Source organism: Rhamphochromis longiceps, linkage group LG12 (genome assembly GCF_057381845.1).
Source record: "Rhamphochromis longiceps isolate RC_006_pf linkage group LG12, R_longiceps_female_GT1.1, whole genome shotgun sequence".
NCBI classification, from domain to species: Eukaryota; Metazoa; Chordata; class Actinopteri; order Cichliformes; family Cichlidae; genus Rhamphochromis; species Rhamphochromis longiceps.
In genome coordinates, this window is record NC_140568.1 from 29,892,194 (window position 1) to 29,912,351 (window position 20,158).

At 39.6% G+C, this 20,158-nt stretch overlaps 1 protein-coding gene across 1 annotated transcript in view; it reads left to right on the top strand.

The window, feature by feature from the left end:
- Positions 1 to 20,158, top strand: part of frmd3 (FERM domain containing 3) — a 64,273-nt gene that overhangs the window by 3,622 nt on the left and 40,493 nt on the right. Inside the window, exons 2-3 of the mRNA XM_085425743.1 lie at positions 15,123 to 15,227; positions 16,806 to 16,848. Of these exons, the coding sequence (XP_085281869.1) occupies positions 15,123 to 15,227; positions 16,806 to 16,848 (148 nt within the window). The remainder of the gene's footprint in view (positions 1 to 15,122; positions 15,228 to 16,805; positions 16,849 to 20,158) is intronic.

Here is a 20,158-nt window from a genome sequence, read left to right on the forward strand (position 1 = left end):
ACTTCATGATCACAGTGTAGCCACTTTCTCTGATTCTCATCATGGATGTGCAGCTGAAAAACAACTGCTGCTGCTGTTTGTTGCTGCCTGCTGCTAATTAAGACAGGTCTGAAGGCAAAAGGAGGTCCAACACACTAAAAGCAAAGTGCGACTAATAGAGTGACCGGTGAGTGTAGGTAGTAAACATGAATGATATAAAACAGGCTTAATATAAAGGACGCGATAAGGGATGATAAGTTTATTTTCTTTACAGTGAAAGTTATGAATAAATGGTCTTAAATTTAACCTCTTGCACTCTGGAGGTCTCCTTACATGTGGTGCATTTACTGTCTGCTTTAAATGTAACAAATATACGATTTCTGCTCATCACGTTTGGTGGAATTGCACTTTAGAATCTCCAAAAAGAGGCTCGATAACTAAGATAAATAAGAGGCGATACTGACTGATTTTTATAAGGCTGTTGTTTGAAGTTTTAATCAAGTAGAAGAAAAAAGTGTCAATATTTGCTAGAAGTTTTCAATCTCATTCTTCCCCGGTGATACAGATAACACTCGCATTGTATTTCTGTTGTTGGAAAGCTTGTAGGAGCCAATTAGGACTCAGTTCTATAAATAAGAACCAATTTTTATCCAGTCAAGAGCATGAAGCGCTACCAAACACTGAGGCAGTTTGAAGCTGGAGTTGCTCATGATTGTGTATGGTGCTGTTTATTACTGAAGTATGTTGGAGGTTAATTGGCAGTATAAAGAGAAAGCAAACTGACTGCTTAAGAAAGCTGGTGTCAGACTATAATTCGTCAGACACGGCTGATCAGTGTGTCATCCAGGTGCACCATCTCGTTTGTGGCTTCCTTAGTCTCTACAGAGCCCGAGGATTTTCACTTTGGCCTCGCAGTTGTGAAGCTGTTGCTGGTTACTGACTGATTTGGGAGATGGTTTTTCAGGTCGACAATAAAAATAGTCTGAACGATTAATTTATTTGAAAAAATGCGCCAACAGAATAAAGCGTTTGTTTTTCCGTCACATCTTTGTGTCCGTTAATGAAAATATCAGACTTTAACTCCAAGAGCTTGTGCTGAGCTTAAATTGATTAAATCAGATTTATGTAGGGAAAATGTGTTTGTTGCTGCTGTTATGCTGACCTTTACCTGACTATAGATCACCCTGATGCTTTTTTGTCATTGTTATTAGTTGATAAAAATATGGGGTTAGGTATGAATTCATCATTTATATTTTGGCTGCTCTCTTTAGGGGTCACCACAGCACATCATCTGCCTCCTGTTATCCCTTGCATACTCTTCTGTTAGAGCCTTTCCTCTCTAACTTTGTCTCAAAACACTCCATCTGAGCTGTCCTTCTGCTCTGCCTCCTCATTTTTGTTTTTTGTTAGTGCTATTGTCTCCACATCATACATCACAGCAGATCTCACAACCATCTTGCGATCCTTCCCTTTCACTTGTGCTACTATCCTTCTGTCACAAATCACCCCTGTCACTTTCTACTCACTCCACCTTGCCTGCACTCTCTTCTTCACCTCTCTCTCTCCATTGCTTTGAATTGTTCTTTTATTTTAAATGTATATTTATTTGTTGCCCTGGTTTCTAAATGCTGAATGCCAGAAACTGTTTGAGAAATCATCAGTTAAATGTAAACATTAGTGGATATGGTAAGGTGACTTTTATTTTTGTTTTTGCATTTCACAAACAGCAAAGAGCAAATGATTAAAAATTAAACTGGGTTTCAACTGTGTTGACATAATCAGGGCTGGACAAAACCTGAAAGTATACCAACCTAGTAAAACAATAGGTTAATTTAAAGCTCTAGTCATTTACAAACATGTGAAAAAGAAAGTTTTCACTGGACTCTGTCCAGTGGGGGAAAAAGTTCACAATTTTTATTTCCATTGGAATTAAAAAGGCTCGTAGCAGCCAGGTATACTCATGCAAGTGTAAACATCTCTATGGAGCACAATTTTTGGCAGTTTGCTGGTCTGGATCATTCAGTTTGGTGTTAAGACCATGCCATGATCGCCCCAGAAATTTCACCCCAACGTCTGACCTTACAATGCTCAGATAAATAATTAAAAAAAAAACCAAGAGCTACATTTTAGAGTTCACAGGCCTCAGCATGATAAATGTCAAAGTTCATGATGCACAATTAAAAATGGACTGAAAAGGCGTGACTTTTTTAAGAGCCACATTTGGAGAACATCAAACACAACAAATCAAGTATAAACACCTCATACCGAGCACAACGGGACAACATTTTAGGCTTATTTTGTGCCACAGGACCGGGCACCTTGCAGGCTCTGAGTCGACCATGACTTTCTATGTATACCAAGTCCATTTGTTGGGCAGCTGGAGCTTGGCAGAAACTGGGTCATACAACAGGGCAATGATCCCGAGCACAGCAGCAAATCTACAACAGAAAGTCTGAAAAAGAAATGAATCAAAGTGTTGCAATGGCCCGGTCAAAGTGCAGACATCAAGCTGATTGAGTGGTGGGATGTTAAGAAAGCTGTGCATAAATGAAAGCCCACAAAGCTCAATGAACTGCAGCAAAGTTGTAATGAAAAGTGGGCCAAAAATCCTCCACAACAACGCGAGAGACTGATAAAGACACTGAGACACACCGTTGCTGCCAAAGGTGTTTCTGCAGGCTGTTGAATCAGGGGAAACACTTCGTTTTTTGTGTATGACTGTTATATGATTACGAGGAACACAGGACACATAACATCACTGTCATTTTTTCAATTTTCTTCACTGTAGTGCACAAATTTGTTAAAAAGGCTCATTTACAGCCTAAAACAAATTGTGTACTGTGTGGCATTCAAAGAAACCTGAAATCTAACTGTTGGGAGAACCTGCAACAGCAAATATGAAGTTGGAAAGACAAATTAAAGGGGACAAAAGCTTTTTAAAACCATGTTTAGAATAGAATAGAATTCAACTTTATTGTCATTGTCATGTCACAAGTACAAGGCTACGAAATGCATTTTGCATCCATCCAGAAAGTTCTTTAGCCATAATATAAATATATAGATATATTACAGAAATGGGTCTGTTATAAGTATGAGGGTACAAAATATGGGTCTATTATGGGTATGTTACAATGTACGCGGTATGAAGGTATGTTATGAATATGCTATAACTATAAGTATGTACAGGCTATGAACAGGATATAAATATGAAAACTATACAGAAATATGAAATATAAAACGATACAGTTTTGCCTCGTAGTCTTTAAACCTTTCAACTTTTTGTTTGTTTTTTCATCAGATTTGATCCAGTTTTAATGACCAGAATGATAATAAGTTCCCAGATAAGTGGCCATTTAGGAGACATTTTAAGATTGCTGCTGAGTGAGGAGACTTGCTTCTGAGAAAGACTTTTTATAATACATATAAATCTGACTCAGCAATATTGAGAGGTATATACGACGAGCACTTCTGTTCTAGTTATAGTAATATGGATTGGGATGCGGTTGTGTGTGTATCAGGAAGAACGACTGGATTTCTCTCTCTTAGCCTATGGTCTATGACTGGGAAAATATTGTCATACAGGACAGTGACAGCCTCCAGAAGAGTGTAATCATGTTTAGGAGAACATATTGACAGCAGTGTATAAGGCAGGCAGAGAGCGAGTGGGGATATGTGGCATGTGCCTGCAGCCTACATCCTGGAGGTTGGAGGTGAATGAGTCCAACCTGCTGCTCTCATGTTCAGTGGCAATGTTAAGTCCAACCAGCCGAAGGGGAGACGTCAAGATCAATACACGGTGGCGTCCTCTGATTTCCTTTCACTCGTTTTCCTCCCATCCTCTCTTCTGTCCTTCTCCTCTTTCTCTCTATCATCTCCCCTGGCATCTTAACTTTCCGCTCCTCCAACTCCCGCTCCCTCTTTCACCCCACTTATCCTCTGCTCCATTTTCAGCTTCGCATTTACCGCTCCGACCACCTTTTCTCACTTTCTATTTTTGCCTGCCTCTCATCAATATCTTCTTTCTGTCTCCTCGCCCCCCCCCCCCCCCCCCCCCATCTCCTCCACTCTCTTCTTTCTCTCCGTCCCTCTCCTCTGTGACAGATCATGTATAATTAAGGGAGATCACTGTGCTTCATGAGGCCAACATCAGTCAGCTGTCAGCGCTACACCATGCGGGTGTGTGCAAACGTGGATGTGTGTGTGCATTTGGAGGGACCATGAAAGATTTAAAAGTTGCCACCGAGCCAAAGTTCTGCAATTATGGACATTAATTTGCTACAGATAAGAGAAAGACTGATATGGCAGTGCAAAAGCATGATTACAGGGAACTTTTTGAAGTTTGTAATAAATGCGTTGTTTCTATTATAGTATAGGTCATCAATACGTCCCCAACACAGTCTATTTAAAGGAGCATATCAGCTATGGCATTGTTTTTCACTGTGTTTCCATTCCAGCTGGTCAAGGAGAGGTGTCTGTAGACATCTGTCTGTATGTGTTCAAATAAAGCTGAGGCAGTGCTCTTGTTTTGGCTAATAGGCATTCTTTGAAGAAGCTTATAAATAGCATCAGTTTTCTATTCTTATCCTTCCTGCCAGTGCCTCTTTGATGCTTTCCCGAAGATGAGTGAAGAGAAATAATCTTTTTTTTCTTTTTGCAGCTGAAAGACAGCAGTAAGAGATGAGACAGCAGGGGATAGAGAGGGAGGGACACATCAAAAGAACGGGGTGGATAGGAAACAAAAATGAGATGATAAACAAGAAAAAATATAGGATGACATGGTTGGGTGGAAACACGAGCCGTGAAAATGGCATCGAAAAATCAACAGGGTGTTGGAAGGAACGGGAAAGGAAATGAGGTGGCGTGGCTGTGGAAAAAAAAAGATTAAGAAGATTAAAACATGAAACAGACTTGAAATGAGACTGGCAGAGCGAGCGGATTTAGGAAAAGGAAGACGGGGCAGGGTAAACCGGAACACGCGGCGGTATATAAACAGAAAAGAATTCACAAAAGGTGGAAAAATTGGGATTTTAAAATGGAAAAAGAGACAAAAAATAAGTAGGAGTGGAAAAAGTAGGTCACACAAAGCAGGCTGATGTTCAGTGTCGTGGTCTCGTTGGCTGTCACCACACTGGGAGTGAAAACCACTGCAAACACACTTAAACATTTTAATGCAACAGTTGTTTTTATTACCACACATGAACTCCAGACAATATTGGTCATTAGACTTTCTCACAGCAGGACATGGTCCCCTTCAGACGTGCTCTCACTACTGGAAATACTCTGTGGTTTCAATGGTGGTTAATGAATAATGTGTGCTGGAGGCAAGACACATGACATGACTTGCACTCCTCTCACGTGAGCTCAATCGCCCGTGAGTTTGTGCAAAAGAGATAGCAGGTTAATGACCATTCACGGTCAGACGTTTGCACTCCTACATACAGATCCAGTGGTGAATGTGTAGAGGAGTTAGAATTTTGACACAGAGACAAAATTTCCAATATCTAATCCGAGACATCATTTTGTGGTTCTTCCTATATAGTGGTGTGAAAAAGATACAGTGCTGTGACCGTTTTGATGATGCTCTGCAGTCCCAAAGCCTTTAAATGGCTGTGTAACTGTTTCCAGACTGATAGATGTGCATAACTTTGTTTCTCATCTGTTTTGAGTTTTTGAGTAGTAGATTGTGGCATAATGTGTTGCTATTTGAGATCTTTTAGCCTACTTCTCTTTTGAAGATGGTTTCTACTGGCTGTAGTTAATAGATGACCGTAGCTCAACAGGCAGAGCAGGTCATTCACTAATTTGAAGTGGTTGCTCCAGTCTGCATCCCTAAGTATCCTTGGGCAAGATACCGAATTCCAAGTTGTTCTCTGATGCATATGTTGGTGTATGAATGTGTGTTAAAGTTAGACAGAAAGCTCTTAGGTGTAGAAAACAAAGTGCTGGTGTGAATGTGTGAATGAAGCATGATGTTTAAAGCACTTTGAGTGCTCCAGTAGAGCAAAGAAAAAAACAACAACCCCTAAATGCTACATAATAACCTGTCCATGTAACTCTTATTTCAGTCATCAGGCCTGGGTGTGGCTCATGAAATTGAGCTCCGGTTTCCAAAAAATTTGATTAATCACGGTTAATTTGGGATTTAATGATAGGGAGTAATTACTTTGTAACACAGAGAGTTATCTTTCTTTTTCTTCATCTTTTTAAAAACGTATCTATGTATAGGAGATATGCAATACAAAAAGCATGCATAAGGAAAAGGACAGTGTTCTTATCTTCTGCTGCAATCACATCTGGTTTATTGAAGCTCTGTCTTAATAGATTCCCCCCTCACTTTTAAAAACATCTGGCAGATGTGGTTAAAGATGCTGACCATACTCTCAAACTGAGAGTTAGGATTTAGATTGATGGTTGCTCCTGTCTCCGTTTCTGTTGTCAATATTGTCCTTTTAAAGCAAGTTCACAGAAAGAACTTTCAAGCAGCTACATTCAATTTATTCGATTGCATGAAGATAATCATGTTATTATTAATGCTTCTTTCAGTGAGGCTGTGTACATAAACCCAACAACCGACATTTGTGCTTGTGTTTTCATGGTTTGTTGGTAACAGAATGAGCTTTCTGCCACATTTCTCTGAATATGCAAAGGCTGACAGAAGCAGACGACAGACTTCTGCATTTCCGAAACATCTTAAAAAGCATCGTTTCAACTGTTTCTGAATTTAGAAAAGGACTATAAATAGAAAAAAGAAAAACAGAGACATAGAGAACAAAACAGTCTGTGTGTTTTTTGTGACGGCATCAATGGCCTCATCGTGTGAATGTGCAAACATGGTGTATCAGCTCTTTTCCCTGGAGGAAATGCACACCCTTACGTATTGTACCATAAACAGAGGAGGATACGTATGATGGACTAATTTGTGCTTCAAACATGCAAATGAGCAAACAGTCAGTTTACAATAACTCACAGGTTTTCACACGCGGCTCCTCTTTTCTGTTCTCGTGGATTTCTCGATCGTTTGGCACAAATGTAAACATTCTGCGGTGCAGAGATAAGACAGCTGCTTCGGTGCTTCCTTTGTATTCATACCAGCAGTGTTGCATCTCCAGTCATGCCATTATCGTCACACCTCTTTTCTCCCGCAATCTGATGACAATCCATTACACAAGGAGCTGCTCTTGCTCCATATAGTGATCTTTTTTTTATTCTTATCACAAAGCGTAACAGACCGCGCCCCCAGCCGTGAGCTCGAGGTGTGCATCTAACATGTTTAAGATCACGTAGGGTAATTTGTGCATGCTTTTGAGCTCATGTACAATGTGTTCATGGGAATCTCTGGAGCACGGCACTGTAGGTGATCATAGGGTAATTATGTTTCCCTCCTGTCACACTGAGGCAAGGTCACAGTCATCATGAGCACTGCTCCAAATTGTACAAGTGTAAATATATTTAAAAATAATGATTTTGAGAGGAGGCACATTAACATTATATCGCAGGAAAACGGCATCTGTGTTCAGGCCCGTCCAATAACGTCGCTGCACCACCTCAGCTGAATTCTGCTTATACACTTTGTCTACAAGATGTGCTAATTCATGCAGTTTTGTAATGAAAAACTTAAACACCCTTGTCACTGCAGTGTGAGCTCAGTTTAATTATTTAGTTCACAGTAGTTTAATGCTTCTTTTGCAATCATAGTAACCAGCATGAACCAGGGGAAGCGCTCCTCATGTGTCTTTGAAAAGTGTTGTACAGAGGTTTGGCAGTCAGGGAAAAACATAATATTGTAATCATCACATCAAAACTATATAGATTTTTGCAAGTCCCTCATTTTTTAGTTTTCCATGTATACTTGTGACCCTGTGTGGATTACAAAAACAATCCAAAATAGATCAAAACCTGTGAGCCCAAAATTACTGTGACATCCATGATGAGCATCTGTAAACGTCTGACTATGAGTGCACAATGAGCTTAAAAGAAAAGCTGGTCTGTAGCTCCAGGCAAGAGTCCATCACTGTTGTGGGTCACTGGTTGAAGAGGTGAAATCAGCACCCTCTCTAATGCAGCGTTTGAGATCAATACTGAAGCTGTGTGAGTTTCATTCTGACACACGGCATGCTGCCTTTTCTCTTTACACTGCATCTTTCTGTGCCGCCTTTCAGTAAAAAAAAGCAAAACAAAGACAGCATAGGTCTCCTAATCAGAGATTTATGGGTAAATGGTGTGATGATAGGAGGCTAGAGAGATAATGATGCTGAGGTCAGACCAAAGATTTCTCTACTTATAAAGTGGATGTTGCATAACCCAGCTCCAGACAGGAAGTGTTTGATCCTCTGCTGCTTTCTTCCAATTATAGAAACTGCATTTCCCCAGTGGATAACTTATGCATTTTCACGCTGTCTATGGAGCTTACTTCAAAAATCTGTTTTAGACTCTGCCGACTATCTCCGTCTATCTTCTGGCGGTCTACAATCAAAATGGTCAAAGTAGCCATGAAGAATAAAAAATTGAATAGATCTCTGCAAATCAAATTAGTCATTTGGTGGAAAGGTAATGATGTATGGAGTACCATGAAATAGTCTTTGAGTGTTAACATTGTGTATTCAATTAAAAAAAGCAACAAATCAATGCTGAACATGCCATATATTCAGTTCAGTCACACAGTGGGGAAGGGACGAAAAAGGCAAAGTGTCGTGTTGCAAAATAACGAGGAGAGTTTAAACTCTGTTTTTATCTCCTAGTTGCGTGTGTTCCTTTCCCCACATCCCATGTCCCACACATTGATTTGTCTCTGCAGTATCCTCATCAAGCCTCTGGATTGATCCATTCATTAGCTGGGGGGGAGGGGGGGGGGGGGGGGGGGGGGGGGGTGTTGGGTGGTAAACACAAACTGGCTTTAGAAATATTGGCACTGTGAATAATAGGACACATGCACAAAAGCCTACTCGCACACATCCTAATTGGCAAATTAGGAGGAATTGGTCCACTTGTGACTTAAATTTCAATTTCCCTGAAGAGCAGCAGCAATGACAACAAAGAGAGAAAAGCCACAAATTAATGTATCATTTGTTTGAATGGCAGTTACTTGGCTTTTAAACTGGTTGGCGTGGAGGTAAAGAGGGCAAACCATTTTTCTGGCACGTTGTACTTGAAACCCCCCACAAAGTTCACAAAATGTTCAAAAAGTTGTTTAAACGCTGCTTAAAGAGTCAGTCCCTGGACTGCTAGAGATCCTCATCACATGCTGCTATGACAATGCAAAGAACCTTATCCAGCGTAATTACACAGAGAGGAAGTGAGGTATAGACTTCTAAAAGTCAAGTCAATAAAAAGCTGGACTAAACTTGCATTACTGAAGCCCTGATTAAGGGGTAGAGCAGGCTATTTCTCCTGAGGAGAATCAGAATCTCGTCCGCCCCCATGTCTGAAATCCAATTTGTTCTGTGCATCTGTGAAAATGGCATCTCCCCGTCCTTACCTTTCATAGTAATTTTAACAATTTAGGGACAGATGGTGATAAAATCTAAACGTGTAAGTCAGGCTGCAGCTGTGGCCACACAGAGGCTTAAAAGTGAGACAATTACTGGAGTGAAAGACCTCCAATGACTGTTTCTGGTGATTTCTCAAGGACAGAGTCCACCAAGGCTGTTGGTGAGTCGCGTTTACACAGGAAGCAACTATCAGCACATCCCTTAACACATCCCAGCCTGATTCTTCTCGGCTTCACTACAGCACCAGACACTTTAACACCCACTCGCACAATGTACACTTTCAGATTTTCAGTTTTAAAAATTTCACGATTGTTTATTTTATTTTAATTCACTTAATGTACATAATTCAGTTACTTACTGCATATAATGTGGTCTGTTGGTGAGTTACGTCCTAACAGGAAGCAACTCATCAGTAATAGTCAATGATGTTCAATCGATGACAGGCAAACTGACAGCTGGCAACACAAAGTGGGTGATCCTGAGTTAACATTTTCTCAACTTTGAGGTGAGGAAATGCAGCTGAATGATGCCATTAATTGGCATATGACAGGTTGACAGGTACATTAGAAGGTTCCCTAGGCAACCTGAACCTGGAATATTGCAGAATGATGCGTGATGACATCAGCAACGTGATGGCCAGAGACAACAATTAATATACGACAATAAAAATGCAGATGATTGCGATATGACAGGGTGGTAAACACATCAGAAGGTTACCTAGAAAATTTGCATCACTTTGCCACTGATGGCTGATCAGACGTTCCAGGCTCTGGTTGTCATCCTGCCCTCTCATTGGTAGTTTCTTCAAGTACTTTGAGGATGAGTAAAGTTTGAGTCTGGACCCACGCATTTTATGCCGCCATTGCTTATTTCGCCTCTTGTCACAAAAAGGCGAGGATGGATGAGTGTCATTAACTTTCTTTAGTTGTTGGTCTCCACATTGCTGCTACTTGTTCCTTGTGTAGACACTTAAAAATGTTCATGCTGACTAGGCAAAATCATTCAAACATTCGAAAACTACAGTACTCAAATACTCAAATTAAAATAGAAGATTTGGGGGAAAACCCTGAAAACTACGTGTTTCCACACAACTTTTCAATTGGGCATTAATCCATGTGTTCCAAGTTCATTTCCCAAAATGTAATTAGCTTTGTAAATGAATAATAGACAGACACAATAAAACATCTGTGTCTTAATGGTTTTTTTTGTTTTGTTTTGTTTATTTGGCCAGAATTTGGACTGGACTGGCTGTAAGGAGGTTAACCATGGTAGTGGATGGACACACACACTCGAGCACACATGTCAACGTGCACTTTGCTTGTGCTAAACTGACTTCGCTCCACACTGAGGTTCTATTTGCAGAGTGTGTATGCATCTCTGTCTTTGAGCGGGGCTGAGAGAAGAGCACTTTGCCATCATTAGGTGAGATCATGTAGAGACAGGATGACTGGGTTAATCTTTAATGCCCAGCCTTTGGATATATAAAATATGTATTCAGGCCTTGTTGGACATGACATAGACTCTTTACATCTCTCTTCCTCTCTGCTTCACCAGTCAGTCTCTCTTTTTTATTCACTCGTTCTTTTAGCTCTATGTTAGCTGCTCTCAGCCTCTCAGTATGTTTGGCCCTGTTTCACTCTGTCTGGTTTGTTTCTCTTTATTCTCGCTTGGCGTCAGTCCAACACTCTTTGCTCCACGAGCGTCTGCCCGAGAACTAGACGGAGAAAAGGTGTCGTTTGATGATCTGGCTGGAATCAGCTCACAGCGTGGCTGTTTTTATTCCGTTTCGTCTATTTTTCTCCTCCCTCCATGGATCTCTCTCTTCAGATTTAACATCTTAGTAACACTGTTGTCAGGGATCAGCCAAAAAAATCCTAAAGAGATGTAGACAGATACACATCAAAATGCATGGATGCTGATGGAGAAGTGCAGCTTAAAGAGACAGAGAGTGATTTTTTTCTAGGTTATTTACATACAACCCACAGGTGAACATGGACACACTGAGAATCGCAGCTTGGACACATTTGACTAATGTTACTGGTGATATACTGGTAAACCTGGACCAGCCAGTAGGGACATGCAGCAAACAGGATTACTGACAGCCAATTGATGTTGTGGTGATATAACACAGGCCACAGGGGAAATCCACCTAAGACTGCTGTTGAAGATTTTTAATACAGTTTTGGCTAATAGCTATAGCAATTACTTCATTCATTATTGTGTTTAAGTCTTTCTTTTTTAATCTTACCTTTAGCAGTTTAACCATACTTTACAATTTCGCCTGGTTCATTAGCAGTTTCTCTGCTAATCACATGTTTAGTAAAATAATTTAAAGGTTTTATTTATCATTTCAGGTAACAAAGCTGTTTATCCACTATATTTAGTTTGTAATTTCAACTCATAAATAACACTATTAGCTAAGAAGCATGGACTTTAAGAAGTTAAAATACATCCTGTGCTTTTAGCAAACTGTTTTAGGCATAGCATTAGCTAATAATTATGTTTGTAGTTGTGTACCTGGTTTTAGAGTCATTTGTGTATTTTAATCATGTATGCATTAACTGTTACCATTGAGGTAACAGTTAACTCCTCTGCCTGAAGCTGTTTAGGACCACTGAACAGGTTGAATATTAATAGGTTGAGCTCATCTTTACATGTATTCTCTGGCTAATGCAAAAGTACACTGACCAAAATAAGGCTACTTCAGAGGCAGCTCATGTTTCAAACCACCTGCAGATACCTGTGCAGGTATCAGACATTAACACAGTCGTCTTAATGTTAAGACACAGACGATTTATATTTTTGAACCTCTTTTTCTTAAATAGCAGTAATTTGGTACTCCCAGCACTGATAAACAATCTAGCTGATTCTCCTTTACTGTTGGTTGCACTGACCTGGAAATTCTGGCTGTTACAACAGTGTATCTTTGTGAATTGACTAAGGCTGTGTTTAATGTTTGCTTTGCTTTATTTGGTGCGTAACAAATACAGCCACGGTGTCCTGGACACATATAACTGTTGGTTTTTGAGTGGCTGCTGTGACATTTACAGCAAACATCTTATTTTCAGAGGCTGTTCTGTCAACACCTTGAGTCTAGTAGTACATATAACAGTGTGTTTGCTGAGTTGTTTACTGAGACATGCAGCATGACTCACTAAGAAATGTATTTAAAAGGTTGTCTTGGCAAAAACATTACAGTATTTACAGAATTCAACATATGAACAGGAATTAATATTTGTGTAAAACTGAGGATAAGTGAATGCAACGCCAGCAAATGAACTGATTTCACAGTTTGTGGCATGCTGCAGTGATGATAATGATGCTTTGATGTACTTAAAATAAAGGCTGTAGATGCTGTGTAACTTCTAGGCATATAGTATTAGTACAAAATATTTGCATGGGCTTTGTGCCTGGAAAGAAATTAATTTTTAATTGAGAAATGGTTTTGGGTTTTTTTGGGGGTTTTTTTGTCTACCTACAAGCAGAAAACACATATAATATAAAAAAAAAAGACACACAATTGCCTTTAAGATTTACATTAGATCAGGAAAAGATTAAAGGCACAACCTTAGATTTCAGTAAAAAAAAAGAAAAGATATTTATTTGTAACATTAGTGCACAAAGCAATTAGAAACTCCAAGCAGCTACATTACTGCACCGAAACTGATGAAATAGTTGAGAGCTGATGGAGCAACCAGATGGAAAATGGTCCATGCTACTTTTCTTTGCAGACTTTGTACTGTAGCTCCAACAATGTGGGAAAAAGAATAATGAGGAAAATCAGAGCAGGAAAAATTTCCTAAATAGTGCAAAAAAAAGAAAGCTCTGCTTTCTTAAAGATTAAAATCCGGTCAAATATATGGGACATCTGAGGCTCAGGGCCGTTAGTCTGACAAACAATCAGCCGTGCAAATGTGCTGAAAATGTGCTTCTGTTAAAGCCATTTAACAAAGTCAGCTGATGTCAGCCACTACACTGCATTTCACTTGCAAATCTCTGAAAATAGAAATAAAGAGCAAAGCTAACGACCTTACCTTGGCTGCTGATGAGGTGCTGTTCATACTGACCACTGCTGATGAAGCAGCCACTGGACAGAAAAGAGCACCATAAGGATATAGGATGCTCTTATAACCTTTGAAACAGATCATTCTCAATCCAGATGAACTTTATTTTTATCATCCTTTATTTATCCAGATAAAAGCCTCATCGAGATTAAAAACTATTTTTCAAGCGAGACCTGGTCAAGCCAGAGGGAGCGGGACTTTGTTAGTGCAGCTGAATAAATTTTAGAAGTAACTGACACACAGTCGTGCTTTTTAATGTGTGAGTGTGCTGCTTACTCAGTGCACAAAATGTAGCCGTCCTTAGCACATCCATCTGTGCAATCACGTGAAATATGTTAATGCATTTTTGCTTTTGTGCAATTTTTTTGCTATATTCAATAAGACTGTATAATATGTCCCTTAACTAAGAGTCTAATTCATTTAGAATTAAATGGAATTTCAACGTTTTTCACCTAAAATTCCAGCATAATTAAATTCACCTGGTAATAAAAATAATTCTAGGTAGTGCATAACTAGGAATGTTAAAGGAAGTAAGACACAAATTAGACTGAAAGTTATATTAGGAAGTGCTATAAAAATCCAAATTCCCAACTAAAGTTTCCTGATTAGGCGATGTGCTGACAGGCAGTTTTATTGATGAGATTTGGTCAGCTGTGGGTCTGACTGTATGTGATGACGCTGATGCTTCCCGGGTGATGAGTAAATTCCAGTCTCAAGGGCAAAGACATGATATCTGAGTGAATCAATCAGTTCTGCTAAACCAAGCACAGAATCCACCTCCTTCAGCAGGTTATAGAGCAGTTATAGGACACACACACACACACACACACACACACACACACACACACACACACACACACACACACACACACACACACACACACACTCAGAGCTGGGATCTTTGATGCACATAATATTAGCTTTAGTCAAGAGGTTAAAGGTAAAAATTAAATGTGTACTTGTTTTGATATGTATTTCCTTAAATGAGCTAAAAAGCATAATTTTTTTTAAAACTGCTCATCCAACTGTCCCAGCTGACATTTGGTGTCAGGTGTGGTGTAATCTAGACGGTTTGGGCAAGTACAATATAATAACAACAAAAACACTGTCTATAAAATAGGCAGACAAAAAGCAAATCTTTAGACTTTAGATATATCCAAAGTTATAGAGAATGCTAAGACGTAGGCAGGTCAGTACACTCAGCAGGAAAATCATACTGAGCATCTGAATGAGTAGATACTGACTAAGCAGCTGGCATTAAATGCAGGGTGCTTATTGATTACACAGTGTTAGGTCCTGCAAATAGACTGTATTTATTGGCACATTAGGAGGCCGTGTCCAGAACACCATCATAACAGATATGTCAGCAGCAAGGGACCAAAAGGGTGCTGACATATTTCTTTCCATTAACATGTTTCACCGTGATGAAATTATGAGAGCATCAGAGGAGTATTACCCATGAGGGTTCATTGTGGGCACAATGCAGTCATGCAGCATCTATCAGACTGAGCTCAGAGGTTTATGGTTTTTATCAGCATAACTCAAAAGACGGGTCACGTGTCCTAAACCGATGCGCTTTATTTCTTTGCAGAGAGACACCAGAGGCCAGTTCCTGTTGGACCATGTGTGCAATCACTACAACCTGCTTGAGAAAGACTACTTTGGTATTCGATATGTAGATCCCGAGAAACAAAGGGTAACTATGATACACACACACACACCTGTCCGTGCACACTGCACACACCATAACCATGGTATCTGTTATCATTTTCATTACCAATTGAGACTAGTTTGTACAAAGGATCAGGAAAAGCCTGTCATTTATTGCCAGAGCCCAGATCTTTTGTTTGTCCAAGTGAAGCCAAACTGAGGTGGGGACATTAACTAGATGTGGATTTATCAAACCAAACATGCATTTTCCTTGTAAAACCTAAAATAAAAGTTGGAAACACTAATGGTAAAGCATAAAGGTGTTACCAGAGTTTTCTTCTTTACCAGAGGAGTGATCACAGGACCTACACAGCCGGTCAGAGCAACGCTTATATTTAGAGAAATGTATGTTTATGAAAAGTGCTTTCAAACCGCATTTTTCACTTTTTACTGAAGACTTCAGTCTATAAGTATGTGGTTAGTTTTCCAACAGCCACATCTTAGTAAAGTGGGGATTTATGATTCTGCTGAAAATCTGCTTCATAACCACAAAGCCCTCTGAAACACTATGCCTACCCTACCCCTACTGTTCAGCACCACTGATTGCTCATGTGCATTTCTGGCTACTTTTTTGTAATAGTTTTTGAATCTATCAGTGAGAGAATAACATTTATCATCTCAGTATTAAGGATAACAATATATATCAATATAACGACTCACAAATGTCAGCAGATACCTGGACGGAGAGTGCTATCGTAACTGACGTAGGAGAATGTGAAAGGAAGTGGAAAAACCAGACCCTGGGGGCACAAGCACAAGCATAAATGCCGGCAACGACGTCTGCCACGTCGTAAGGTTTAAAAATATACCAGCAGAAGTCTAAATCAGGCCTAAGGTGCAGCATCTTTTTCTCTGTAATCTTTGAGGAGTCTCCTTCCTCTAAATCTGGCTGCTCTTTTACCCCGGCTAACAAATTCTTCTCCTCAATTTAGAAATTCCACTTATACACAGCACTCAGCTCATTACGGCAGAATCACACCTACTAACAGGAAACAGTGGCAGTGAGTCAGCACAGGCAAAGTATGAATGTTGAATATCAGTCTGGAAGCAGCTGATACATTACATTACAAGTTCAAGTGCCAAATAATAACAAGATCAGTCTCCATATTTCAAACAGCCCACACAAAGAACAGACCAGACGCTTGATCGTAGCAGAAGCTCAGCTAGACTGTTTTTTTTTTCTTAATGCAAAGCAAGGAAGGAAAAATAAGGGAAAATGTGTTTTAAGACAAACTGAACATGCAGTGTCATGCAGTCCAGAAACTGTAACATAATACTTTGAATTGTATGCTTTTGACAGTAAGATGGATCAAAAAGGTCAAATTTGGTTCTATTCAGGAATATAAGATCATCATGTCTCCCTAAATCTCTAAATCAGTCTCTTAAAGTAATAATGTAGTAATAATCTTTTTTATGACAGTTTAAAATACCAGAGATCTACCAATGATACAAATGAGATTTTCTAAGATAATTTTTGAATTAGCTCTCAATCCAGTCCTGTAGTTTCTTTAGTATAAATTTGATTATTTTAGGGTAACATTTTTGGTCTTTCTCTCTTTTTCAGCACTGGCTGGAGCCCAATAAACCCGTAGTGAGGCAGATGAAGTGTGAGTGCCCTTTCTGTTTCCATTTCTGTGTCAGCATGTGTGTATACAGATGCAAAGCATCATGCATGTGTCTGTGTATTTGCGAGTGTGAGTGTGTTTTCTTATGCCGTGCATTTGTCTCAGAGGGTCACTCTGGTGTGAGGGGTCAAGCATGGCAAACAAGCCGACACCACCACAGGGACTCTAACAAGGCCATAACATCGTACGCGCAACATTGTTAAAGTGACGGGATAGGAGTACAAAAAAATCAGTTTGTTATTAATTAAAAACAGATACATTTTATTTGTTTATGTAATAATAATTAAAAAAAAAACATTTAGATCATCTAGGTTTAAGAGTTTTATCACCCACCCACCTGTGACAGAGTCAGGCAATGTTGGACATGAGTTTTTCCTCTGAAGTCCCGCAGGGAGACCAATGGAGACACAATGAAGACAGACAAAGTGACAAGAGAACTGTTTCTCAGAAACACAAAAAACTGCCAGAGGGACAAGTGGCCTAAAAAGGAAAAAAGTCACACGTTGCAAAGACGTTGCAGTGGAAGACAAGCTTATGAGAGTACAAAAACAAGTAAACAGCCTGCCTGCCTTATGTGCAGGCCTCATTCAAAGCTTCATAACAATCACCACAAACCGGAAAGATATTTTTACTTTCCATCTCCAGAAAAGGATGCAGATTTTATCTGATTACTTTATTTGTCTGTTTTGTTGTCCCATTTTTGACTATTCTGTTTGTTTAACAAGTCCTTAGGATAATGCGATGTAAGACAAAATTCATTTTCTGGATGTATCCATGTAAGGTTTACCGAAATGAAATATGCAGTGACATAGGTACACGTATACAACACCTCATTAATACAAATATCTAATGAACCAATCACATAGCAGCATTTAGGCATGTAGGCATGCTCAAGACAAGTTGCTGAAGTTAAAATCGAGCTCTAGCCTATTACACATAGAGACACTGAACCATCAACACTCACATTCACACCGATGGGCAATTTAGAATCACCAATTAACCAAACCCCACTAGCAGCAGTTCTCCGGGCAAAAATTCTTTGTTAATGTCAGATGCGACTAATTTGAGGTGATAGGAAGGGAACTCAAATAACCGCTAGTGAAACAATCTAAGCAGAAGAGCATCTCTGAGCACACAACATGTTTATCTTAGAAGCACATGGGCTACAGCAGCAGAAGATGCCTTTCCTTGACCCTTCCTATCTTCTGGAAACAGGACACTGAAGCTAAACTAAACTAAAACGACAAACTCAAAGAGAACTGGGGTTGTACCTGGTGTGGTCTGCTGCTGCTCTAGCACTGAATACTACTTCTGTCAGCTAAGATTAGGAAACTGGGGCTACAATTTGAACGAGCTCACCAAAATTGGGCAGTAGAAGATTGAAAAAATGTTGCCTGATCTGAAGGGTTTTAATTTCTGCTGCAACAACACTGACATGGTAGGGTGGAATCTGGAATAATAATATCTTTCATCATTGTGAGTTTTAAATCCAGTAGTGCAATATGGATGAAAGTTAATAAAATTGCATGAAAAATTAAGCATGTTTTGAAAACAGAAGGGTCCATCACAGTACCCAATAAAGTGCATGGGTGTGTTTCACCCTCAAAGAGAAAACAGATTCACTTAAGGAAACGAGAAGCGATGGAGACACAAACACACCAGATTTTTTTTATTTATTTATTTTTACCAGGAAACTGCAGCTCTAGTTGTGTCTGGGCTTCAGTTTAGCTCAATGTTTGTTCCATTTGATTAGGTTTCATGGCTAACCTTTCTATTTGGCTTTAGGGAAAGGTCAAGTTTTCACATTTTCAAGGTCACCAGAGTGGCATTTAATGTGTCCCTGGAGGCCACTTTTACGTTGTAATAAGAGTTACACAAACAGCCCGAGGGGTTGTTTTCAAGCTGAGCACAGCCTCCTTTCCCCTCTTGATGTTTGCCTCTGATAGATTTGGCCAATGTTTTTTCAGTATAACTATAATAACCTTGAGAATGTGACACATATAATCATACAATCTAAGTACCCTAAAAGAGGACACAATACAAAGGTGAATAAGAGAGTGGTACTTGTTTTCACCTTTGTTTTCCTTCGTTTCCACTTACTCTTTCACATCTTTACATTTCTATCTTGTGTTGAAAGATTGCAGCGGCTTTCCTCCGACCCTCCTTTTCTTTCTGTGTCTCAGTCTGAAGTTCACTAACCCTTTTAATGACTGTCCTGTTCTTTCTGTCCTGTTATAAATTAATAAAAGAGCTATTAGCGAAGTATTCTGCTCCATCGGAACATGTGTGAGATGACAGAAGGGGGAGGCTGAGGATATCAGTGAAAACTGGAAGGGAGAGAGAGGGAACAAGGGGGGAAAAGTACTAAAAAGAGACAGTGATAGATAACGTAACTAAAGAAAGAAGAAAAATAGAGCGAAAAGAGGAGATTGGAGAGATGGTTTGAGATGAGAGAAGCTGACAGAGTGAAAGAAAGAAAACGAGATTAGAGGGGAGTTGTTGAATAGATCTGAGTTGCACTGACACATCAGGATTTACTCCCAAATTAGGTTTCAATGTGTGCGTGCACTTGTGTTTTATTTCGTCTTTGTGCATCCCAGCTTACGTACGTTGGCAAACATCACATTTGCACGGCCATGTCTTTCGCGCACAATTCACTTTCTCTACAATGTTTTCCAAAAAAACCTCTTCGTCCCTTAAGCTTGAGAAATAATTATAAGCAGCTCAAGTTCTTTGGGAGCGGGTGGGAGGATTGGCTCTTTCAAATTGCTCAGCATGTATTATGTAGATGTGTGCTGTTTTTCATAGCTGGATAATACCGCAGAGGATCCTGCCATTAAAGGGAGAGTGGTGAGGGCACTCTGGATGATTTCTATCCCATGTGAAATGATACTTTCTTCCTCCTTGATGTTGACTTCAGAATGCCTATCAGATACTTTTGCATCTTTGTTTTAAGCGTCTCTTTGCCTCATCCTCTTTGAAATCTCTCCATGTGCACTCAAAATAACTCACATGTGCACGTGTGTAAACTTCGCCTGTGAGAACAGCAAAGACAAAACAACTCCTTCATTTTTCTAAGATTTGTAGCGTATGAAGCACAGGTGATTCAGCTGTTATGTTGGATTTATTTCTCGTGGTTTAAATGTCTTTCTGTAAACCATCCCTGCTGTTTTGTAGCTGTTAATTATATAATAACATTTTTTTTTTTTTTTCATCTGCTGACTTTTTAGTCTATAATCACCCAAAGAAGGTCAAAGTTTCCATTTCTTTTTTTTCATTCCCTTTTCCCAAG